This window comes from Schistocerca nitens, chromosome 4 (genome assembly GCF_023898315.1).
Source record: "Schistocerca nitens isolate TAMUIC-IGC-003100 chromosome 4, iqSchNite1.1, whole genome shotgun sequence".
In the NCBI taxonomy this organism is placed as follows: Eukaryota; Metazoa; Arthropoda; class Insecta; order Orthoptera; family Acrididae; genus Schistocerca; species Schistocerca nitens.
In genome coordinates this window covers 945,812,520-945,838,832 of record NC_064617.1, presented here as the reverse complement: position 1 = coordinate 945,838,832, position 26,313 = coordinate 945,812,520, and the positions used below count along the sequence as shown (strand labels likewise).

Genomic DNA, 26,313 nt, shown 5'->3' with positions numbered 1-26,313 from the left:
TTAAAATCGCTTAAGGTTTTGACAAGTTATTAATTTATTAATAACTGTAAAAGCTGTAGTGGGCAGTTGCTAAATCTCACACAGGTTACAGAAGATGGCTTTGAAGCTCGGTAGGTGACAGGAGTGGCATTTTTCGACTTACCAGCGGCATGTGATACGGTCAGTCATCAGCTGCTATTAGTCAAGGTCTACAATCTGACCAAAGATTTAGGTCTAACTAGACTCATCGCCACCCTTTTGCAGAATCACAGGTTCTTCGTCGACTTTCAAGGACAGCGTAATCGATGGAAACTACAGAAGAATGGGCTCCGGCTAAGAAGTGTTTTGGCTTCAATTCTGTTTGATATACACACGAACGACCAACCTACAGCCCCAAACCCCAGGAGCTTCTTGTATGCTGACGCCCTCGCTCTAGCCATCCAGAGCACAGATTTGGAATCAGTGGAGAACAACCTCACGAATACCCTTGAAGATCTATCCAGATACTACAACAAAAACCAGCTTAAACAAAATCCTTCAACGACCCAAGAGTGTGAATCTCATTTGAGAAACAAGGAAGCCACTCGTAAGTTGAAAGTAGTATGTTCGGGGGTCGAACTGGAACACTACGAGATCTAAAATACCTAGGTGTGACACAAATCTCTCACTTTCAAAAAGCACTGCATAAAATGCAAGTCGAATGATTCCACCAGGAAACTGGCTAGATCAATGTGGCGTAATCAACCTGAAACAATCCGAACATCTGCAATGGCACTGTGCTATTCTGCGGCAGAGTACGCCTGTCCTGTTTGGTATAATACAACTCATGCCAAACAAGTGGATGTAGCTGTCAACAAAACCTGCAGAATTATAATAGGTTCTTGAAATCCACGCCAGTCGAATGGTTTTACGACGTCGCAGGAATAACACCACCACCTGTTCGAAGAGAAATAGCTGCGAACAAGGAAAGAAAGGTAGTGGAGCAGGAATCACCCATCGCCTGTATGGGTATGAACCGCATCCGCAACGACTGAAGTCAAGGAAGAGCTTCCTTAGGACATCAAAGGAACTTAGAACTACTGCTAAAACAGCTAGCTTACAACTACGGAGGTCTACGACCTGCCTTCCCCCTGGTCGGAAAGGAGTTGTTGAAGCTTTACATCCAGGCCATGACGGGGAATGGAAAACTAGGATTTCCCTGAATAGACTGAGACCCGGAGTTGGAAGATCTAAAGGTAGCTTGGAAAGATGGAGATACACTGATCCAAATGATATTCGGCGTGACTGTGGAGAAGAACAGACAGTTCGGCACATACTTCGGAGTCGATTGTGTCCAGTCTCCCGTACAGTAAATGATCTTCAACAAGCTACAGAAAATGCACTGAAAGTGGCCAAGTTTTGGTTAAAAGTAATTTAATCAAAACTGTGTAAAATGTATGTACATGTATCTGTATGTTTCAGTCACGAGAATAATAATAATAATGTATTAAGTCAATAGATATTACCAGATGTTAGATGTACTCTATCTGAAGTACTATTATCTCTGCGGAATGGATGTTTAGACGCCCTTTCTTATCACGTTATTATCTTTTCTTTGGTGTTCATGTCTTGCTTGTACCTGTGATGATTCCAATTTTATATATTTTGTGGCCGTGAAATGAAGTTTTGGCCACTGACTCTTCATCATGATGGTGCCTTACACCACCAGCATTTTGCCACCGCCAAACGCATGGATTTTTACCCACCTCATAGTAACGCTCCAGACTACCACCGCTCTGCTGCTAGCTAGCTTAATTTACGGCCTTTCATCCCCCCCCCCCCCCAATTTCAGAGTTGAAAGCGACACAGCGACACTTGCTAATTATCAGAAATCTCCATTCGCTAGCTTCTCCCAAATGATGATCGCCAGTTTCCAAACTTTCGCTCAGCATCCCCTTTTCGCCTATCAAAACAGGCCATTTCTGCAATGTCTCGATTACCCCACTTACTACTCCAGAATATAGGAAGTAGAGTCGGAAGGAGTGTCAAATGCACCTAAAATTCTGGTTGCAAAAAAGTCGTATTTTTAGAAGTACAGGGAAGATTTTTAAAACTGTTAAGTTGTAGCCATTGAGATCCTACATCCCAGAAATGGATACAAAAAAACTTTAACAACGAACGTGGTGATCCGCATTTGTCCTGTTGCAATGCTAGCACCCGAACCGGCGAGTGTTGTGACAGCCAACTAAACGAGTACTGGCAGCTGGGGTGCCCCTGTTGAGTTGGACGAGCTTTGCACTGTCGTCAGTAGCCTTTGGGACGCGATGATTGGCAGACTTCAAAGTACAAGAATTCCTGAGTGCAGGTCAGCTAGCCGAAGCTCTGACCACACGGCTGGGAAATCCTGAACGTTTGAGTAAACGTGGGATGGTATCCGACATGGCCAAATTGACTGAATAAAAAAAAAATATTAAAAAATGAAAACAAAATAAAAAATAAACCAAACCATTGACAAAGAAGGCAATCACATTGTTTTAAGACACAAATCAAACGAGTGCACAAGTAAAGGCGCGCTCTCGATACTAGATTTAGTTTTCAAGTTATATAATGTTAAATGTTTTACATATAAAATTATCTTTAAAAATTAATAACTAACTAAAGCCTTAAGCGATTCATACAAACATAGTGTCATGGATAGGTCTCAGTGCGTACTTCTATACTGTTATGGTAGATCTTCTGTGAATATTACGTAGTTTAAATTACAGGCCGGAATGTATATGCCGTGGAAGAACAAGGGAAATCTCTTCTAAATAAAACATGAAATGGTGAAATCAGGAAGGTATTCCTAAATAAATGCAATTAGTTCAGTTGTTCAATATTTACTGATGATGTTACGAGATAAAATAGCATCCGTATGAAGAAAAACACAAAACCATTACACCTACACAAAGAGTACGAGCAGCACCTAAAAGCTGATAATATTTTCGTCCAAATTCGTGTATAATACATATATGTAACATCAAATTTATAGTTTAGGTATGTGGTCTGAAGCCGGAAGGATACGAGTTTTAACCAACGTAATTGTGAGGCTATAAGTAGAGGTGGCCGTTTTCGCACGGGTCACTTTGCAGTCAAGAGTCAGACGAAGTGACAACTGGTCGCCTCTTATGTAAGTGTGCATCAAAAATATTTTCTAGGTATTTGATCATGGACGGGTAAAAATTGCACGTATAATTATCAAGAGGACTCTGAGACATTTTTAGCGTGTGTAGAAGAATTAGCTTCAGGTGGACTGGTTGCGTTGGGGCATGTAATATTTCCAGTGTGTCAGTCAGTAAGACTTTGAAATATTTTCAATAACTTCAGGTTAAGTGACTTAGTCTGAATTTACAAAGACTGTTCTGCAGTTAACTTTGATGTTTATCTGCAATTAGAATATTGTCAGTTCGTGAGCTTGGAATTTCAAATTTAGATTTGTGCACAAGCAACTTGAACTACTTTTCATGGACTTTCGAAAGTTCAGGCAAATGCTTGACACTGGTCAGCCTACTTAAACTCTCCACAGACAGTTGCTGTTTCAATAGTGGACGAACTTATCTAGTGTTAAAGCAATGGATGCATTGGTTGAGCCCTGGATAGTAACGTAGCCAAAATTTTGAAATCCAGCCTCGCATTTGGAGGTCCTACGAACAGTGTTTTCTCTTGCCTTCATTCAATTTTTAATTCGTTTTGTTGGACATGTGGTTTCACAAGTCGTTAAATGCTGATAGCAACATTTTTAGCATTGTCCTCAGTCGATTACTTATCCAACAGGTACCAGGAAGAAGAACATTTAATGAACATTCATTATCATTTAAACACAGTACATAGCAATCGACAGAATATCATCGAGTAAAACAGAAGTGATATCTGGCATTCCCCAAGTAAGTGTTATAGACCCTCTGCTGTTCCTGCCGGCCGCGGTGGTCTCGCGGTTCTAGGCGCGCAGTCCGGAACCGTGCGACTGCTACGGTCGCAGGTTCGAATTCTGCCTCGGGCATGGATGTGTGTGATGTCCTTAGGTTAGTTAGGTTTAGGTAGTTCTAAGTTCTAGGGGACTAATGACCACAGCAGTTGAGTCCCATAGTGCTCAGAGCCATTTTTTTCTGCTGTTCCTAATCCACAGAATCGATTTAGAAGATAATCTGAGCAGCCCTCTTAGATTGTTTACAGATGGAGCTGTCATTTCCGGTCTATTAAAGTCATCAGAAGATCAAAACCTAATGCAGATTGACTTAGTGGCCTCTGAATGGTGCAAGAAGTGGCTGGCACGTATTTCTCAGTAACGGAAAGTGTGACGTCATCCACAAAAAGAAATCTATTAAATTTCGATTACTCCATAAGTCATACAAATCTAGGGGCTCTCAAATGGACTATATACCTAGGAATTACAACTTTAATTGGCTCGGTAACATAGATAATGATGTGGAGAAGCAAACGAGGGACTACGTTTTATTGGAAGAACACTTCGAAAATGTAACAGGTCTACTAAAGAGACTGCCTATACTACTCTTATTCGTCCTCTGGTAGAGTACGGCTATGCTGAATGGGATCGTTATCAGGTAGTATTGACGGAGGACATCCAAACATTTCAAAGAAGGGCAACTCGTTTTGTATTATCGCTAAGTAGGGGAGAGAATGTCACGGGTATGCCAGGCCAGTTGGGATGGTAGTAATTAAAACAAACGGGTTTCTTCCCGTTGGGACGAGATATTTTCACGAAATTTCAATCAGCACCTTTCTCCTCTGAATGTGAAAATATTTTATTGTCGCCAACCATTGTGGGGAGAAATCATCATAATAAAATAACTCAGAGCTCATACAAAAAGATTGTCCCTCGCGCTGTTATGGAGTGGAACTGTAGAGAAATAATCTGAAGGTGGTTCCAGAAACACTCTGCCAGCCGTTTAAGAGTGAACTTCAGAGTAGTCGTATAAATAGAAGTAGATGTTGATAGATTTATGGATGCAGATCCGGGACTAGTTCTCAGTGAACCGACTCAGCACGCAGTGCAGGTTCGCGTCCCAAGGCAGTTCAGCGATCTGCAACGAACGTGTCGCCAAGTGCCGGGCAGTGCCGGCGCGCTGCAATTACTGAGTGCTGAGCAGCCAGCTGCAGGGAAAAGTGGCGCGGAGCCAACCGCGAGCTGCAGCCGCGGTCACTGCCAAACAGCACGCCGGATCGCGCTGCACTGCGCCAGTTCACCAAAGCTGGCAACAGCAGCAGTTCAAATGGTTCAAATGGCTCTGAGCACTATGAGACTTAATTTCTGAGGTCATCAGTCCCCTAGAACTTAGAACTACTTAAACCTAACTAACCTAAGGACGTTACACACATCCATGCCCGAGGCAGGATTCGAAACGTCGACCGTAGCGGTCGTCCGGTTCCAGACTGTAGCGCCTAGAACCGCTCGGCCACCACGGCCAGCTGCCGTCTGATCCTGCCGTTGGCCAGGCCGGCCAACAGCAGCAGTCATCAGCTCTAAGAAGAGTGCTTTTCAGCTCTGTTGCTTGCCACAGCAAAGGATCACGAAATTTAGAAATCAACAGTTGACTGTGCATCTATGGCTAGCAGTCTATTCAGTTTCTGTTTCAGAACAATTTTGTTTTCCTTAGCGTTGGGCCGGCCGAAGTGGCCGTGCGGTTAAAGGCGCTGCAGTCTGGAACCGCAAGACCGCAACGGTCGCAGGTTCGAATCCTGCCTCGGGCATGGATGTTTGTGTTGTCCTTAGGTTAGTTAGGTTTAACTAGTTCTAAGTTCTAGGAGACTAATGACCTCAGCAGTTGAGTCCCATAGTGCTCAGAGCCATTTGAACCATTTGAACCTTAGCGGTGTTTCTTGGGGTTCTGAATCCCGAATTGCATTTTGGTGCTTTGTAGAATGTCGGATTCACCACGAGAAACGCAAATAGTCTCAAGAATTTTACTCTTCTTCCTGTTTCTTCCTTATATCGCGGAAAGTGTGTGTTTTGTACAAAACTGAAGTCGAAAAAAGCTCCTACATATTTCGATAGTACTGTTTGATGAGCGGAATCGGCGCTACGGCCATCTGAAAAGCAGTGATTTTTAGGCCCTTCTTCGGTAACATAACAAACACCGAATCTCACCCCTTAGAACTCGACAAATATACATGTTATCAGTACAGACCACTAGGCCGTTTAAATTTACCCGTAAGGGGAAGGAGACAAACCAAAATTACGAAAAGTGCCATCTGCACCCTACACCCGTCTATCTCTCTCCGACCCTATACTTTCGGTGTATTACATTTAAAAGAAGTTGTTTTGAATGAACTAATGGGGAATAATGTTGAATGATTGTTGATTAACAAATTACATTTCCACATTTTTGGTATATGACACTGAATAAAAGGATTCATTTGAAATCTGTATGCGGTAATATGTCATGAAATGAGTGAATCTTGAGAGCAGGATCGGATAATCACATCGAGTAGGTTCTACATTTGTAAAAAGAAAGAAGACATTTAGTGACAGAATATTTATAGAAAAGACAGATAAGAGTTTTATAGTGAAAAATAAACTATCGATGTTTGACGAAATACTAGCCAGTGGTCATTAAGTCAACTACTCTGTTTCAAAGATTGGTTGTCGCCAAACAGTCATACGAAGAAGTAGAGGATTTCTTAACCTAAAAATCAGCTCCACACACACTAACTTTATTTGATCAGAGTTAAATGCGAAAAGGTACAATATCTGTTTTGTAAAAAGCTTTCAAATCACTTCCAGACACCTCACTGTTCGGCAGCATTACGTTATATGTGACAGATGGTGCCGTTTTCTTGCACAAATTCGTATGGTCGTGTAGGCATACATTCGAACAAATTTGCGTTATGCCCGACGTAAGTATAGTCAAAGTGCGACAGCTGTGTTAGATAGGTACTCGAACGGATGGAAAACTGCCGGGTCCACGAAGCACTTGAAGCGGTCGTCCAAAATGCAGTATGTGGAGGTTCGTTTAAGCAGCGCCACTAAACCAAAACTTTAACAGTAAATTTTCTATCGAGTACGTAAAACAAGTACAGACTGAGCACTATACTGATGACAAAATACAATGAAACTGGAAGCGCCTCCAAGTAGTCAGATGATGCAGACACACAGATAGTGCTGACATTAGAATCTCTGACTTCGCCCCCAAGGTTGTCGTAATTGTCGGGTAATATGTTGACTTTACGGTCATCATAATGGGTCTCCAAATTCCCATCAATATTTATTTCCTCGCGCCACGGTGATTTACAACTCTCAGCACCTCTTCTATCCGAGAAGTACGTACAGTGGAGAAGCGTGTTGCCAGCCACATGCTCTTCCCCATAGACCTCAAGCTCTTCCCCTACACAGAGAGTGGTGGAGACACTAAATCCACGTTATTCAACCAAGGCACGGTTAAATTTCTCATGACCCTCTTCAAAAATCAGTATCTCGAATCATACATTACTAAATTCACTGACCTTTCAGTCTACCAAACCGAAATATAAGCTGCCGGTGAAGTATATCTGATTGCCCTTTATGGTGATGATCTCAACCACACACTCAACAATCTGAGGTATGAGCAATATTTGACATCAGTCTTGCAAAGCATCAGGAAATATGGATTTCATACCTCCCACTGGGGCTGCAGCTCCGCAACAGAGCTTAGAATTTTTCTTCAGGTGCGACAGCAGATGGGAATCTATCTGGGTCCAGAGCCATGAGGACAGAAGTTGCAAAAAAAAAAAAAAAAATGGATTGAATCGCATTACACACTGAACCTCCCCTCTTCCATCTCTCCCCACTCTCCTGGCTTCTTCTGCTTACATCTTGCAAAAGCAAGACAGATTGTGAGGGTCGGTGCGGGGATAGGCGAGCAGCAACGTTCTGGGCGGAACTGTGCCAACAGTCTGAAGGGTCGTGCTCCAATATCGACAACAGTTTTGATTAATTTTTCTCATTTTGAAAATATTGAAGTAACGATCTGTTTTACTTCTTTTTAAGTTGCACATCATGCCAAATTGTCATGTAGATAAAAAAACAGCACATTATGACAAACCTTTTATAATGTGCTGATTTTTATCCACAGGGAATCTTGGTGTGAGGTCTAATTTAAAAGCAACACGTTTCGTAACAAACAGATTTCTTCTTAAGGCCTGAAGATGACAGAAGTCTGTTGAAGCGGGTTATTTTTAAAATAAAAACATATCTATGCGATCTTAGTCTCAGAAAATTTTTAACAATAGTGGTATAGAAGACGAAGAAGACCTGGACGAGCTCCTTTCTGTACTACTGTCTGAAGCAGATGAGCTGACAAAAAGTCTTAATTCGTGCAATATCTTGGAGCATTACACATCTTTGCTATAAATTTTTTCTGTACCACAACATTAACCTTTCACTTACAATATTTTTCAGCTGAAGAACGACACAACTCACTGTTCAGCCTGGCACTTCTGAAGCTCCTGACGCTTTTCCTAGGACCTTCCATTGCTCAAGGCCATTCACCTGGACCTTCTAGGCTCCAAGAAACGTAATCTCGGCCACCGACAGACAAACGGATTAAAAATACTGCGCACATGCCGTCGGTGCAAGTATTTCTTCATATATCGATAGTTCACTACACAACTTATCTCCTTTTTTCATATATATGCTATCACTGAATGACTTCTTTCTTTTGCGGATGGACAACCTGAGTCAGTTCTGTGATCGACATTAACTCACTTCATGACACATGTACATTACTACATTGAGATTTCATATTTACCTTACCATTCAGTGCTATGTACCTAATGTGTTGTAAATATAATTTTTTGATGCTTCGCCCCAGTTCATTCAAAACAATCTCTTTTCAGCTTAATGCACTGAAACTGTAGCTCCAGTGAAAGAGAGACAGGACGGGATGGTTTGTTTGGCAGCAGAGAGCAGATGGCATTTTTCGTAACTTTCGTTTTGAACCATCTCACCCCCCCCCCCCCCTCCAAACCCCTCTTATGCCGAAATTCAATGTTAAAATTGTCGCTTGTAGCAAATTTAATGCAATTTCACGTTCTGCAGGGGTGTGTTGATAAAGTGTACATTTTCCAAGTTGTAGGTTTTGGGAGTGGCCGTTATTTACGTTTTTGCAGAATGGTCAAATATCGCAGCTTTTCAGTACGCTCTAGCGCCGATACCGCTATTTAGAAAATCAAACGAACTTGTGAATTTTGTAGACAGTAGCACTTAACTTAGTATGGACTGGATATCTTCGAAAAAAGACATATTTTTCAGATATAAGTAAAAATCTTAAAGAAGTGCGTGAATTTTAAGGTTTTTCGCATTTTTTGTTGTAAAGCAGACCTCCTACAAGACAGTATACATGAGATTCGGAGTTAGCACTAAAAAAACGTATATAAATTCTGAGAAAAAACTTCCGCGATTTTGTTATGGAAAAACCACCATTTGACTGAGCTATAGATGAGTGAACCTAGTAGCCCGCAAGGCAGGAAGAGATAGAGGAGCTGATAACGACGGAAATGCTTAGTTCACTGATGAACCAGATGGATAGTTTAGGTAGTTATGAGGAAACAAAACAGAAAATTCTATGTGGGTTTAAGAGAGTAATTAAAATTGAAATAGACAGTTTCAAGCAATTTAGCTTACAGAATGATTTTTTGAGTGAACCAGTGTAAAAGGGGGACAGATTACTATGATAGAGTTGTGTTAGGAGTAATTAACAAAGTTGGTGGATTTAGGTAGACCACTGGGGATCCTCACTGCAATTTTCCCATTAAGGATAACGTTACCTGATAGTTTACAGTGTGGCTTAATACAGTGACCTACAGGTTCTGTTGAAAGATTCTTGGATTTTATAGAGAGGATGGATCAGGCATTGCGTCATAAACCTCTCCTTGAGGGCCACAATCAATGAAATAATGAGAAAGATTACCATTATAATATAAATGACAGAAACTGACAATCCACAGAAACAGAATAGAAATAGAAGTCTTAATGAGAGTTGGAGAGGGAACAGAGTAAGTAATCACAGGAATGAACCAAATACAATGAATGGGAATAGAACTATAAACGAAATAAAGGTAGCAACAGAGGCACAATTCAGAAATCAGAATTATGTTCCAACTAGTGTCTGATTTGGGACATGACGGAATACTGATGTAGGCACAATAGCAAGACATTTTGTAGTAATGAGAGCAAGGAAGTAAGAGATGACAGGATATACGGGACAGGGGAAGTCATAGGAAATAATAATTTATTTGGGGGCTGGCTTAAGCAAGATAATAAAAGGAATTCTCATCAGGAAAATTTTTGCAGAGAAATTGGAAAGGAAGTGGAAGGAATTAATACTAGGCTCTATTTAATGAAGAGGATGATTGTATTGTGCATACAGAGGTAAAACATTGTTGGTTTGGCATCTCTATTCAATAATGAATCAGATTCAGCTGTGGATCCTGAGCAAATAAATGAGTGTTATGGTGCTGACAATGAGAGTGTAGTTTGCAACAGAAATGATATTGAACTAGGTGAAATGGAATCTACTACAGTGCAAGTATATCTTAATTGTCTGGGGGCAATAGTGCCTGAAACTAGGGTTGGTTTGAATGGGTGTGTTCAAGGAGGCACCTGCTCCGATGATGTGGGTGACTATAATGGTGGTCAGGTAGTTTGGCGTTGGTGGTAATTTTTGTAATATGCAAAATATATCTGCAGATGATGAGGATCTTTGTGGTCAGGCAGTTGTTCCTGTATAATATGGTGTTGGTGCTGTTTTTTGTAATATGCAGAATATAGCTGCAGATGTTTTTTTTTTGTATTAGAGGCTATGAATAATACCGTTAATCCTAATGATTTAAATTCTGTTGCAAATTGTATGAATGAAGAATTGGGACAGGCATCTTTAGTTGTTGAACCTTGAGAGTAAGTAAGACGTAAGCTGATTTTGATTCTAATGATTGGACAGCTAGGTCCAAATGGTTCCAAAACTGGTCACCTGAGGATCAGAAGCTCAGTAAACATGATTATGCTACGCAATTCAGAAAGCAAAGTGAAGAGAACTGCGAGTACAAGGACGTTTTTAAAGGTGTTTTTAAATGAGACTAATACTTTAATTACTGGGGGAAAGTATGTATTTCTGATGAGGAAAAGCAGGATGGGGAATGATAGTACTACGGATAACAATCCATTTAGTGGAAATGATGAGAATGACAATGAGATTAAAATCTTCTTGATACTGGATATTATTTGAAAAATTTCTCCAGCAGTTGATACTAGGGATATGGTAGAAAGAAAAGAATAATGTTAGTAGAAAGTCAGAGGGATTAAGTGTAGGAATTTTAAAATTTAAAGAAGCCTTTAATTTGTTATGTGCATAGGATGATGAGATAGAACTATTTAGTGGCAGTGAGACGTGTACATGAGGTGGAGGACGATCTTTCAGCTGAGACTGAATTAGGACATGACTTTATTGAAAAAGTTCAGCCTATAATAAATACTGAAGTGGGAGAAATATATGCGTCTACTTTGCAGGATAGTGGGAGCTATATTTGTGGGATACAAAGTAATTTTTATGAGTACATTGACAATGAGACTGAAGTTGAATTTTCAGTCACAGGAGTCAAAATAAAAAATGCTCCTGGGAAATACAATAAGCAAATAAGAAAGGAAGTAGCATTATTTGTAGACACCGCATTTCTAGCGTGTCAAATCGGAACATAAATATGTTGCCGGGAAAAGACTTACTGGTTAATCAAGGGGCACACATTGATTTAGCAGAAAAGGTACTTAAAATAAATGCTGGAGAAGCCAGGAAGGAAGTTTAGTTTAAGACTGCTTTCACTGGGAAGGACTTGGTGGCCAGATTAAGTGCGCACACTGATAAGCCAAAACATTACGACCACTGTCAATAGCGTCGTGGGATGCCACCTGGTGACACTACGGGCACGTGATGGAGTAACAAAAGTATGTAAGCGGAGCAGACATTGACGGGGGATCACCTAGCGAAGATATGGGCTGCAAATCGGAAAAGCCATTGAGATAAGGGACTTTGACAAAGGGCAGATCATTATTACGCAGCGCCTGTATACGAGTATCTCGAAAACGGCGAAGCTGGTCGAATGTTCACGTGCTACTGTCGTGATCATCTACGGAAGAGGTATGAGGACAGTGAAGATACCACTTGGCGGTAAATGCTCCGACATCCACAACACTTCACATAACGTGGTTCAAAATGGTTCAAATGGCTCTGAGCACGATGGGACTTAACATCTGTGGTCATCAGTCCCCTAGAACTTAGAACTACTTAAACCTAACTAACCTAAGGACATCACACACATCCATGCCCGAGGCAGGATTCGAACCTGCGACCGTAGCAGTCGCGCGGTTCCGGACTGAGCGCCTAGAACCGCTAGACCACCGCGGCCGGCACACAGAACGTGGGATTTGGAGGATTGTCTGCTCTGTAAAGCAGGATAGATGGTAATTTGTGGCGTCTGAGTCGAGATAGCACAATGATGGTGCACGCAGAAGTGTTTTAGTGCACACCGTTCATCGTAGATCGTCGAACATGGAGCTCCGGAGCAGACCACCACTACGTGTTCACATTGTCAACGATATTGTCAATTACGATTGCAGTGGAGACGGGGCTTCAAATTTTTGCTACTCTAAGTTGGTGATCGTCTTCACAAAGAAAGAATACACTGACGGCCTCTACGAGAGAAAGTCAGTGTCTGCTGTCGTGATGGAAGAAGAATTGGAAATACACTCCTGGAAATTGAAATAAGAACACCGTGAATTCATTGTCCCAGGAAGGGGAAACTTTATTGACACATTCCTGGGGTCAGATACATCACATGATCACACTGACAGAACCACAGGTACATAGACACAGGCAACAGAGCATGCACAATGTCGGCACTAGTACAGTGTATATCCACCTTTCGCAGCAATGCAGGCTGCTATTCTCCCATGGAGACGATCGTAGAGATGCTGGATGTAGTCCTGTGGAACAGCTTGCCATGCCATTTCCACCTGGCGCCTCAGTTGGACCAGCGTTCGTGCTGGACGTGCAGACCGCGTGAGACGACGCTTCATCCAGTCCCAAACATGCTCAATGGGGGACAGATCCGGAGATCTTGCTGGCCAGGGTAGTTGACTTACACCTTCTAGAGCACGTTGGGTGGCACGGGATACATGCGGACGTGCATTGTCCTGTTGGAACAGCAAGTTCCCTTGCCGGTCTAGGAATGGTAGAACGATGGGTTCGATGACGGTTTGGATGTACCGTGCACTATTCAGTGTCCCCTCGACGATCACCAGTGGTGTACGGCCAGTGTAGGACATCGCTCCCCACACCATGATGCCGGGTGTTGGCCCTGTGTGCCTCGGTCGTATGCAGTCCTGATTGTGGCGCTCACCTGCACGGCGCCAAACACGCATACGACCATCATTGGCACCAAGGCAGAAGCGACTCTCATCGCTGAAGACGACACGTCTCCATTCGTCCCTCCATTCACGCCTGTCGCGACACCACTGGAGGCGGGCTGCACGATGTTGGGGCGTGAGCGGAAGACGGCCTAACGGTGTGCGGGACCGTAGCCCAGCTTCATGGAGACGGTTGCGAATGGTCCTCGCCGATACCCCAGGAGCAACAGTGTCCCTAATTTGCTGGGAAGTGGCGGTGCGGTCCCCTACGGCACTGCGTAGGATCCTACGGTCTTGGCGTGCATCCGTGCGTCGCTGCGGTCCGGTCCCAGGTCGACGGGCACGTGCACCTTCCGCCGACCACTGGCGACAACATCGATGTACTGTGGAGACCTCACGCCCCACGTGTTGAGCAATTCGGCGGTACGTCCACCCGGCCTCCCGCATGCCCACTATACGCCCTCGCTCAAAGTCCGTCAACTGCACATACGGTTCACGTCCACGCTGTCGCGGCATGTTACCAGTGTTAAAGACTGCAATGGAGCTCCGTATGCCACGGCAAACTGGCTGACACTGACGGCGGCGGTGCACAAATGCTGCGCAGCTAGCGCCATTCGACGGCCAACACCGCGGTTCCTTGTGTGTCCGCTGTGCCGTGCGTGTGATCATTGCTTGTACAGCCCTCTCGCAGTGTTCGGAGCAAGTATGGTGGGTCTGACACACCGGTGTCAATGTGTTCTTTTTTCCATTTGCAGGAGTGTAGATCTGGAAGACACACGTCATGCAGTGTTACAGACAGAGTTTGAGAGAGCTGTGAAATTTGTGCTACTAAATAAAGCACAAGGCACAGAAAACACTACTTGAAATTTCTTAACTCACTGGGCAATGTAGAAATCAAAATACTTTTGAGTAGAGTGAATGAGAGTTGAGAAATACCATTAGACTTTCGGAAAATCAGATATCAAGTGTAGTTAAATGATAGAATTAGCGTACGATCTTCTTAAAAGCTCAAGCACTGAAGTTGCTAACTTGAATAATGTGCAGAAAAAGGGAAAAGAAAATTGATGATCTCTTGGATAAAATCATTTTGGGTTTAGAAACAATAAAAGCACAAGAGAGGCAGTTCTATGGTTGATGATGGAAACAGGACTTTAAAAAATCAAGACATGTTCGTAGGGCTTGTCGACAAAGAAGCAGCTTTCTACAGTGTAAAATTATGCAAGATGTTTGAAATTGTGAGAAAAATAGATCTATGGGGAATGACGGACAGTATACAATTTGTATAAGAAACAAGGACGAATAATCAGAATAGAAGACCAAGTACGCAGTGATCGGATTAAAAACGGTGTAAGAGTGGCAGATATTCCTCTCTTGCAGTTCGGTCTGTGCATCGAAGAAGCGATGACGGAAACTAAAGATAGGTTCAGGAAAGCGACAAAATCCTAGTGGAAACACTGTCGATGATAAGTTTCGTTGATGAAATTTCTGTCTTCAGTGAGAGCGAGGAATAATTACAGGAGATCCTGAATGTAATATACAGTACACTGAGCAAAGAAAATGGATTGAAAGCAAGCCGAAGAAACGCAGAAGTCATGAGAAGCAACAGAAATGAAATTAGTGATAAACTTAATATCACAATTTAGGTCCACAAGTACGAGATCAGAAAGAATTGTGATACCTTGGAAGCAAAATGCATTGTAGACGAAGTAATGTGCATATTAGCCGAAAGAACTCTACTTACATCAAACACTGGCCTTAATTTGAGGAAGAACTTTCTGAAAACGTACATCTGTAGCAACGAGTTGTATGGAAGTGAATCACGGATTGTGGGAAAACTCTAAAAGTAGAGACTCGCAGCGTTCGAGATGTGGTGCTACAGAAAGGTATTGAAAATTAGATGGACTGATAAGAAATGAGGAGATTCTTCACAGAATCGACGAGGAGAGAAATGTACGGAAAACTGAAAAGATGAAAGAACGGGATGATAGGAGGGTCTTGGGGGCAAGTGTTGTCTTAGGTGAAGAGGCTGGCATATCAGAGATAGCCGCGCTGGAGTGCATCCTCCAGCCAGAGGACTGATGACATCCCGTCCACTCCCCCGCTACCCAAAACAGTGTATTTAAATTATGCAATTAAAACTGTAATTCGACTTACTTCGTGTATAACATGAGCGATCAATGCTGTGTTTGATCCTGTGTGTACTGGAAGTATCTTTGTTTCTAGTGTTTACAAACTAGTTTCCATTGTGAACTATAGTTGTTTCCTGACAATGGTCGAAAAACAGTTCTAAATTAACAAACGTTAGTAGAACGAAAACGCAGTTACTTTGTTTTTCAGTTTTAAATATCAGCATTATATTAGAAGCAGTGTAAAAGTTATGAATCAGTGACAGTTAGTGATACGGAAATTTATCACGAGGAAATAAGGGTTTGTAACATTAGCAGAAACAAGAAAGCAATTCGTACCGGAACTGATTTCTTACGTAACACCTAATTGAAGTAGGAGATAATTACTCTTTGAGTCCAAACCAACTTCAGAAAAAAGCAAGTGGAAAATTATTTTCCTCCTAACGTTGTAATTTGTGACACAACTGTTTCTTTCGAACTACGATGGACTATTTACAGCAAATTTTATTAGAAAAAAATTATAATATCGCTACTGTTGTTGAAATGACCATAAATGAACAAGAAATATTACTCTTACCAGGTGCTTCATTCAGACTCTTAGGACGAGTGTACTGCAAGTTTCAGATCGATACTATGAATGCCATAGGAAAGTCAGCATGCTAGTGCTCTGCGGCTTGGATGCGTCTTATGGCTGAAAGTAAAGAGGACGCTGAGGAATTTTGTTGAATGGAGTGGCAGCTGATATGAGAGAAAAATAATGTAGAGTAGAAAAAGGGAAAAAGCGATTTGTTAAAATCTAATTCTGGAAAGAGTACTAAATGAGAGGAAAGAATTACCATATCAACAAAATAAGATAACGCACCCGGAAAACAGGAGACGTCTGAAGCAGACTGCCAACACAAGTAATATTTCCTTAAGCAACAAAAATTCAGATGCTCTCAAATATTGACATGAAATGTAGAAACTAAATCCTGTAACTGTAGAAGAGAAAACAGGAAAAGGATCTGAGCGTATCTGAAGTGTGCTGCAACAGAATTATGCTAAAATTAAATGAATAATTAAGTACAGAATTTGAAGTAACATAAATACTGTAATAATAGAGAAGTTAATTGAAAACCCTTAACAGCAAAAATGGATAGGACAATATGACAGACAGTCGAGTATCCAGTATTACTTAAACGGGACCTGTCGCGAACAGCAGATGAGGTAGCTGTAGCGACATAGCTTATGATATGTGAGTCAAATTATTCTGGAAGTCTGGTGGAGGAGATACGCAGAGTTACAAAATACTAGTACAGATCAGAATCCCATTAATTTGACAGATAATTACCAAAATAAAAGCAATAACAATACCAATATATCTCACAATGTTGTCATCTTATAGTAGGGGAATGTTTCTGAAGTCATTCATGGGAGTCAGATAAAAGTTTACTTTGCCTTACATGTTTTCATTGTTTTGTCGTCTGACGGTGGGTATATGAAGATGAGGTTAACAAGGTATTTCGGAAGAATTATCTGGAATTGACATTCTCTTATTCCATCTTGTTCCACTGAAAATGAGTATTACATTCTTTAATCGACTGGTGAATTATTAAATAACTTGCATTACTCAGTTACGACATTTGCTGACATATTATGTATCGTTAAAAGAATACTAATAGAAGGATCCTTATGTAAGCGTCCAAATATCTACCAAAATGACATAGTTTTGCTTGGACAATTGTCTACGGTTAGTGAAGACAATTCAGGTTTATTAATAAACTATCTTCCAGTTATCATTTACGTTAGCCAAGGTGTACGACACTCGTATCAAGCGAATGCTGATATTTTTTTGTCCAAGACAATCTATATAAATAAACTTATCCACAAATCTGTTTGCACTGCGGCGGTTTTTGTTGGTCTTTAAGGCAGAACAGAGATCTGCCAAAAACGGCAGTTGTATAAATATTCCTTTACTTGTGATAAAATTGTACATGTTTTCTAAGGGATCAAGATAGACGAAAAAAACCTGTGCAGTCGGTTTCGTTGTTGTTTGTTGCTTATGGGCCGGTAGGAGAGGAGACTAACATTAGAGGGACAGTTGTTGATAGATGCTATCTGCTACCTCCATCTATCTCTGAGATGGAATACTCATTCATTACAAATCTGGCCCCTATTGTTACAAACCATAATTAAAACCTTAATTCCAGAATGAGATTTTCACTCTGCAGCGGAGTGTGCGCTGATATGAAAGTTCCTGGCAGACTAACACTGTGTGCCAGACCGAGACTCGAACTCGGGACCTTTGCCTTTCGCGGGAGAGCTTCTGTGAAGTTTGGAAGGTAGGAGACGAGGTATTGGCAGAAGTGAAGCTGTGGGGACGGGGCGTGAGTCGGGCTTGGGTAGCTCAGAAGGTAGAGCAGTTGCCCGCGAAAGGCAAAGGTCCCAAGTTCAAGTCCCGGTCTGGGACACAGTTTTAATCTGCCAGGAAGTTTCAAAACCTTAATTCATGTGATAGTTGGATGGTATACGATGCAGGTGTTACTCAGAGTCTGTAGGTAATTGATAAAGAGTTGTGAACAGTCAAGACATGCTGATAAAATAATTGTTTATTTATAATTCTTTGTTCACTGACGGTTTCAGTTCTCTGATGACCTACAGGTATCCGGTAAATGATACCTGAGGAGGATGACATAAGCAAACCCGGTAGTATATAAACAGTTACTTTATAAGTAGCTCTTGCCAGTTTCGAAATACACTAATGGAAAACTCGCAACACCTAAAAATAATTACTGCAGAGTAAAGGAATTTCGGGAATACAATTGTCTAGGCAAAATATTTAACTGATATACATTGTAACATAACAGGCTAATGTAACCTCAAGAAAATCCATTGCAACTGTGAAACGCTGGTACATTGTTAAGTGGTGTAAACGGTAGAATGCTGAATGCAAGCATGCAAACGTGCATGCATTGTGTTGCATATGTGCCGCATGTCAGTTTGTGGGATGGAGTTTCATGCCTGTTGTACTTAGTCGGTCAGTACAGGGGGGGGTTAGTGGTGGATGTGAATGGCGGTGAGGCTGTCGTCCTACCATGCCCATATATGCTCGCTTAGAGATACATCTGGTGATCGAACAGGCCTAGGCAACATGTCGACGTTCTGTAGAGCGTGTTGAGCTACAGTAGCGGTATGTGGGCCTCCGTTATCCTTTTGGGAAACACCTCCGGAAATGCTGTTCATGAATGGTAGCATTACAGGTCGAATCACTAGACTGGTGCACAGTTTTGTAGTCTGGGTGAGTGGAATAATCACGAGAGTGCTCCTGGAGTCATACGAAATCACACTGCAAACTATAGCTCCAGATGTAGAGCCAGTGTGTCTAGCACGCAGACAGGTTCTCTATAGGCCCCCAACTGGCCTCGTTCTAACCAACACATCAATTACTGGCGCCGAGGCAGAATCAGCTTTCATCAGTAAGCGCAACAGACCTCCACCCTGCCCTCTGATGAGCTCTCGCTTGACGCTATTGAAATTTCAAATAGCAGTAGTTTGGGCTCAATGGAATGCATGCTACACGGCTTCTGTCTCGGAGCAGTTCCTGAAGTAACCGATTTGTAACAGTTCGTTGTGTCACTGTGGCGCCAACTGCTAAAATTACTACTGCAGAGCCGTAGGCCGAACACCTCTCGGTAGCGCCACTTTGTCGTCCAGAGTCCGGTCTCCTTGCGACCGTACATTCTCGTGACCAACGCCGCCAGAAATCATTTACAGTGGCTACAGTCCTGCCAACTTCTTCTGAAATATCGCAGACAGAAACTTCCAGCTCCTCGTAGCCCTCTTACAAGACATCGTTTAAACTCAGTGAGGCGCTCATAATGACATCTTTGTCGCCGTAAAGGCATTCTCGAGTAATGGTTCAAATGGCTCTGAGCACTATGGGACTCAACATCTTAGGTCATAAGTCCCCTAGAACTTAGAACTACTTAAACCTAACTAACCTAAGGACATCACACACACCCATGCCCGAGGCAGGATTCGAACCTGCGACCGCAGCAGTCCCGCGGTTCCGGACTGCAGCGCTAGAACCGCTAGACCACCACGACCGGCATTCTCGAGTAATATGAGCACACAAAGTCCAATGTCAAAGGTAACTAACGCTCACGACCGTTAGAGCGTGCATTAAAATCAACTTGGTTTGCATCCTCATTGTGGCGCTACCAGCGCCACTCTTACGCGACTGGCGCCAAATCTGAATAGACATCATTATTCGGATGTAGAAACACGCCTACCTACTTTCGTTTATGTTGCACCATTCATTCTTGGTGTTTTCCATCAGTGCATCAGTGTGTGAGGTTTTCCGATCATTATGTATCCATTCGCTCTAGATTACAGTGCACACACACACACACACACACACACACACACACACACACACATATATATATATATATATATATATATATATATATATATATATATATATTCACTTACGAAATTTGTTATTAACAATCCGAACGAATTTAAAAGTACTAGCAGTGTACATGGCTACAACACTAGGAGAAAGGATGATCTTCACTACTCAAGGTTAAATCTAACTTTGGCTCAGAAGGGCGTAAATTATGCTGCCACAAAAGTCTTTGGTCACTTACGTAATAGCATCAAAAGTCTGACAGATAGCTATATAGCATTTAAAACGAAATTAAAAGAATTTCTTAATGGTAACTCCTTCTACTCATTAGATTAATTTTTGTATATAGTAAGTGGGTAATTTCCCCAACCCCCACAAAAAAATTAAAAATATTAAGTGTCATGTAATATTTTGTGTAATGTAATATCTTGTATAGACACCTTTTATTAACCTGACACGTTCCACATCATAACGAAGTGTCGTATTCATGATCTATGAAACAAGTACTAATCTAATTTAATATCTCTAATCATTAAGGAATCATTGGCGTGATGAAGTATCTACATTTACATCTACACTCCGCAACTCACTGCGTCTGGCAGAGGGTACTTCTGGCACCATTAACTTGACTTCCATTCACGTTTTATTAGCGAATGGCTTATGCGTAAAATAGCTGTCGGTAAACCTCTGTATCACCTCTAATTTCTTATATTTTTTTGTTATGGTCATTTCGCGAGACGTATGTGAAAGATAAAAATATGTGGTCTGTCCCTTTCCGGAACGAACACTCTCTAAATCTGAACAGTAAGCCTCTCTGTGTTGTCATACGGCTTTATTGTAGAAGCTCGCACGTAAGTTTCAAAATGGTTCAAATGGCTCTAAGCACTATGGGACTTTATATTTGACGTCATCAGTCCGCTAGACTTAGAACTTCTGAAACCTAACTAACCTAAGGACAGCTCACACATGCATGCCCGAGGTAGGAGTCGTACCTGCGACCGCAGCAGCAGCGCGGTTCCGGATTGAAGAGCCACGTAGGCTTTTTGAGCATCGTAACACTCTCGCCCCGAATAAACGATCTCTTGACGATCTTCTATATCTCATCAATTAACCCAATTTTGTTACGATCCCACACAAAGGAGCCACACAGAAGAATCGGCTGAAGAAACATTTTGTAAACGACATCATTTGTTGATAAATTATATTTTCTTTAAATTCTTCTAATGAATCTCAATCTGATACCTGCGTTTTATAGTTTGTTTTATGTGGTCACGCTACTTTAGGTCGCTGTGGGTTGTTACTCCTAGGTATTTTACGCTGTTTACAGTTCCCAGTCGTTTTTCGCCACTAGTGTAACTGAACAATAGTGAACTTCTTCGCCTATTTATGCGCCACATACTACAATTATTTAGGTTCGGGGTCAACTACAAGTCCCTCTGTAGATCTTTCTGCAATATGCTACAGTCTTCTGGCGTTACTGTCTTCTTGTATACAAGCGCATCAACAGCTAACAGGCTTTTCCGATTTTATCCGCTGGACCATTTACATATATTGTAAATAGTAACTGTCCTATCACACTCCCTTTTGGCAATCCCTGAGTTATCCTTACATCTTCCGACATTATTCCGTTAAGAGAGCCGTGCTGGGTTCTGTCACCAAGTAAGTCTTTAGTCTGTCAGATATCTGGTCCGATACTCGGTAAGCTCGCCTTTCGTTCACTAAACGACGGTGCCTATCACAAATTAAGAAATTTCGCTATCCATCTGGATGCCGACGTCTATAGGGCCCTGGATCTCATGGACGAATAGGGGGAGCTGACTTTCGAGAGAGATCTAGTTGAATTTTATAGAGGAGATTTTCGTTTCCTGAAACATAATACTTGGAACTCGAACATGTTTCTTAAATATGTATAAATATATAGAAACTTTTATGATTGGTGCACACCTACACAAAAAGGTAATATTGCCAACAGTACTACCAAAATTTCAGGGTGGGATTCACTTCTGTATAAATACTTCGAGTTATAGCGAAATATACGCCTACAATTAATCATCACAGCGACTCGTCGACGAATTAGTCCATTCATCTCATCACATTAGAGGAAATATCGCATGCCTTACGAGCGTTGTATGCACTGTGTGTTGCATCAGCCTCGACGTACGGTTGGCGTCCAAGGAGTACATGGAGGGAAGGACAGCGGCCAGTACTTTCACGTCAAGGCACCGCCGGACTACGGTATAAATAGCGTGGTACCCGGAGCCCAGTCACAGTTCAGCAGCTGCAACAGCCAACAGCCCCAAGAGCCGACAATGAAGACCCTGGTGAGTGCAAGAGCGTCATAGAATGTTCACAGCTGGTCACGGAAACGTGTGATCACTATGATGTGGCTTGCCACACATATTTATGTAGTATGGAACACACAATTTGTTTTTGTGGTTTCCATACTGTTCCATGCTAGGCATGTGGGAGGAGAGTTTCTTAGAAAAAGCTGACTAAGGAGGTACATTAAAGCTCGAGTGTCTTCTAACCAGATTTCTTCTCACCATGATGTGCATTATCTGTGGCCTACCTAAACCACACAAAGAACTATTCCACTGGTTCTAAGGAACATGAAATCACTAGTAATTTTGAGTGTTTTCCCTTCGACAAGATGGTCATGAATCATTCTACTGGGACGGTTAGAATAAGATATCCGTATGACACAAGTTCAGGGCGCGTCTTGCAGTTGTGCACTTTGCCCATAATGGACTAACACACAAAAACTGGAAAAGCAGTTAAGTTATTCCTAAAAGTGCTATCACTGTCGACTAATTTATAACATCGATAATCGTAAAATAGTAGCATAATGGAACGATCATTTCTGACATTGCTCTACTGTACTTTCAGCAAGTTTAGCATTGGGTTACTTTCAGAAACGACCAACGTCCAACAGTAATCCATCGTAATCCAACATGAAATCATCATCGACTCACTCAGGTATAACAAATTCTGCTGCACTTTCAGGATATAAAGTAAGAGGAACTCTGATACAAGTTATACAGGACAGTTTCTTAGAAGAAGCTGACTGAGGCAATACATTACAGCTCGAGTGCCTTCTAACCAGATTTCTTCTCACCGCCGTTTATATTATCCATCGATCGCCTAAACCATACAAATAATTTTTGTAATTTTTCTAAGGAAACTGGCATTGATAGTATTATGTAGTGTTATTCCTTCGGCAAAATGATTATGAGATATTCTGCTAGGACTGCTTAGAATAAGATATCCATATGAAACACGTTCAGTGCATGTTATATACACATTTACCTTGCCCATAAAGGCCAAACACAGAACAACAGGAAATGGAGTTGAGTTTCTCCTAAAGGTGTTACCATTATCAACTAATCTGTAACACCCACAAGCAAAAAATAGCAAAATCATGAAATGAACAGTTCTGACATCGCTCTATTCTACTTTCAGTAAATTTAGCAGTGGGTTACTTTCAGAAACGACCAACGCGCAACAGAATTCCAACGTAATCTAGTATGAAATCATCATTGACTCATTCAGGTATAACAAATTCTGCTGTACTTTCAGAATATAAATTTTGTAATAGGAATTCTTATGCAAGCTATAGTGGGTGATAATAAATAGAGGATATGGCTTTTTTAGGCAGTGCTGGGATAGTCACATTAGGGAGTGAGACACTGAAGGTGGTATATGAGTTGCTATTTGGACAGAACAATAACTCACATATCAGAAGTGGAGAGGCTATACGTATAATGCAAATAGGCACTAGTAAAAAATGCGCTATGAAAGAAAATGTGTGTTAACATGAAATAGAAATTTATATACAACTGTATCTTTTCTGAAGATATTTGACAGGACTGTAACCTTTTATGCATGTGAAGCGTGTAAAATAAATCTATACAAGAAGGGAACAGAAGCTTGTGAAATTAGGTGCTGCAAAACCCTAATGAGGAGGAACTGAAAGGAATTATGAGAAAAAGTATGATATAGAAGGGATCGGTTGATCAGACTTATTCTGAGGCATCAAGGTGTCACCAGTCGATTACAGTGGAGAGTGTGGGGCAAAATATTTTAGAGGGATGTCAAGCCTCGCCTACAGTAAGCAGGTTCAGATGAGTGTAGGTTGCAGTAGTTATGCAGATATCAAGAGATTTGCACAAGAGAGTGTGAAGATCTGTAGCAAGCTGGTCCACGGATAAAGGACGACTGCAACAGTATGAATAAATGGTCTTAGCTGAAAATGCTTTCTGCCATAGATAGTTCTAAATTCTTATGCATTATGAGTTTTCCTCCATGTCTATATTTTGAACTGAACTGAACATCAGCAGGTTAAAACACAACCATCAGCACAGTGTACCTGTCCCACAGATCGTCCTGAGCGTGGTGCTGGCCGTGGCAGTGGCGAAGCCCGGCTACCTGGGCGCTGGACTGCTTAGTGCTGGTCTGGCAGCCCCGGCCATCGCAGCCGCCCCCATCGCCGTGCCGGCGATCCCGCAGCCCCCCGCCAACATCATCATCGGGCCTGGCGGTGTGCCCCTGGACACCCCTGAAGTGGCGGCAGCCCGCGGCGCCCACCTGGCCACCGTAGCTCAGACGCGGGCCCGCGACGCCATCATCAACTCGGCCGCCATCCTCGCCGCTCCCGCCGCCATCGCCGCCCCCGCCGCCATCGCCGCCCCCGCCGCCATTGCCGCCGCCCCCGCCTACGCGGTCGGTCCTCCCGCGCTGATCGGCGGCCTCGCCCCCTCGATCGCCGCCCTGGGCCCAGCGGTGGCTGGCGCTCCCGGAGCCCTGGCTGCTGCCGCCCACTTGCAGGCCAAGGCTGCCCTGCTGGGCTGAACTGCGCTCCACAACAACTTCTATGTCGACTGCGCACATATAAACATGTCTTAGAGCTTTATATTAGAGCACCACACAGAGGCTACAGAGATATTTATAATTAAATTTACAAATTTACTTTCGTGTTCTCCTCTCTGGAACCTACTTATTTAATCCGTAGTTGTACAGTGCAAAACGGTTAATTACCTAAACGATACTGGATACACTGAATACACTATCGTAGCAATCCCTGCTGATCAGTCCAGAAAGATCCCATGACCTTCTCCTTGACGTCAATACAGGTATACCTCTGCAAACAGCACGCATTTACGTGTGTGCCGTTAGTGACAAAGGGTCTGGTTGAACAAGTTTTCCTGATATGATATACTTCAAGCTGCTAACAACGATTCTCTGGTCAAATAATTTATCAGTATGCAGCTGGGTGACATCATCGGTAACTGCCGATGTTTCGTCAGGTCACCACTAAGTCATCTTCAAGGTAAAACTGCAGCATGTAAGCGCCGTGCTAGTTACCTTAAAACCTCGATTTTCTGAGCAATTCCGGAAGGATAACACACAAGCTCTCTCTCTCTCTCTCTCTCTCTCTCTCTCTCTTCTGTCTCTCTCTCTCTCTCTGAAACACACACACACACACACACACACACACACACATTGTCAACGCTAACACATCATCCAAAGATGATCCTCACCACAAAATTACTAAACAATGGGTAAGATGGCATTAACTCTGCCTGTCTGCTTTTTGACAAGGGAGAGAGCAGGTTTCGAAGCAGAATTTAAGGAAAAACTGTAGTCTCTATTTGCAAAGTTACTTGCAATTTTGCCGGCCGGATTGGCCGAGCGGTTCTAGGCGCTACAGTCTGGAACCGCGCGACCGCTACGGTCTCAAGTTCGAATCCTGCCTCGGGAATGGATATGTGTGATGTCCTTAGGTTAGTTAGGTTTAAGTACTTCTTAGTTCTAGGGGACTGATGACCTCGGAAGTTAATTCCCATAGTGCTCAGTGCCATTTGAATCAACTTGCAATTTTAATCTTAGCTGCCTCCTTAATAACACTATCTCAATAGATGAGTGTGTATGCGCGAACCCCCAGGTTGTTATAATCCTTAGGATTTTCTGCAATAGCCAATTGTCTCGGATGTTGTAAGTGTATGTAAGTCTATGTGACTCTTATGGTCAATACACATGTTTTACACGGTCCTGATTGACCAATGTAAAGCATGCCGCATCTGCAGGGAATTCGATAGACACCCAAGATCATTTTCAAGTGAACCTAAAAGACGCTAATCTAGGATGGAGGCCAGAAAAAAATTGAAGTCATATATCCTCAAAATGCGACCAATGTTGTTGGAGATTATGTCTGCATAAGGCAGAAAGGTCGTAGACCTTGGCAGCAATTAGGTATTATCATCACTCATCTGGTTCTCCGTTTGTCGCTAGGGCAACGTACGTCTGATCTGCCTTTCAGTATATCCATTCTGATGAAAAGTGTCCTCAAGATGTTTCAAATGGTTCAAATGGCTCTGAGCACTATGGGACTTAACTTCCGAGGTCATCAG

The 26,313-nt window shown here is 42.3% G+C and overlaps 2 protein-coding genes across 3 annotated transcripts in view; both read left to right on the top strand.

Annotated features, from left to right (window-relative positions):
* Positions 1–26,313, top strand: part of LOC126253612 (cuticle protein 38-like) — a 99,419-nt gene that overhangs the window by 48,905 nt on the left and 24,201 nt on the right. The window contains exon 2 of one of the 2 annotated variants that reach the window (XM_049955077.1): positions 24,284–24,736. In XM_049955077.1, coding sequence (XP_049811034.1) covers positions 24,284–24,736 — 453 coding nt within the window. Of the gene's footprint in view, positions 1–24,283; positions 24,872–26,313 lie in introns of those variants that run through there. The other variant, XM_049955076.1, reaches the window with a different exon arrangement.
* LOC126253611 (cuticle protein 38-like) overlaps positions 22,185–26,313 on the top strand; it is a 28,330-nt gene continuing 24,201 nt past the window's right edge. The window contains exon 1 of the mRNA XM_049955075.1: positions 22,185–22,227. Within this exon, the coding sequence (XP_049811032.1) occupies positions 22,216–22,227 (12 nt within the window). The 5' untranslated portion in view covers positions 22,185–22,215. The remainder of the gene's footprint in view (positions 22,228–26,313) is intronic.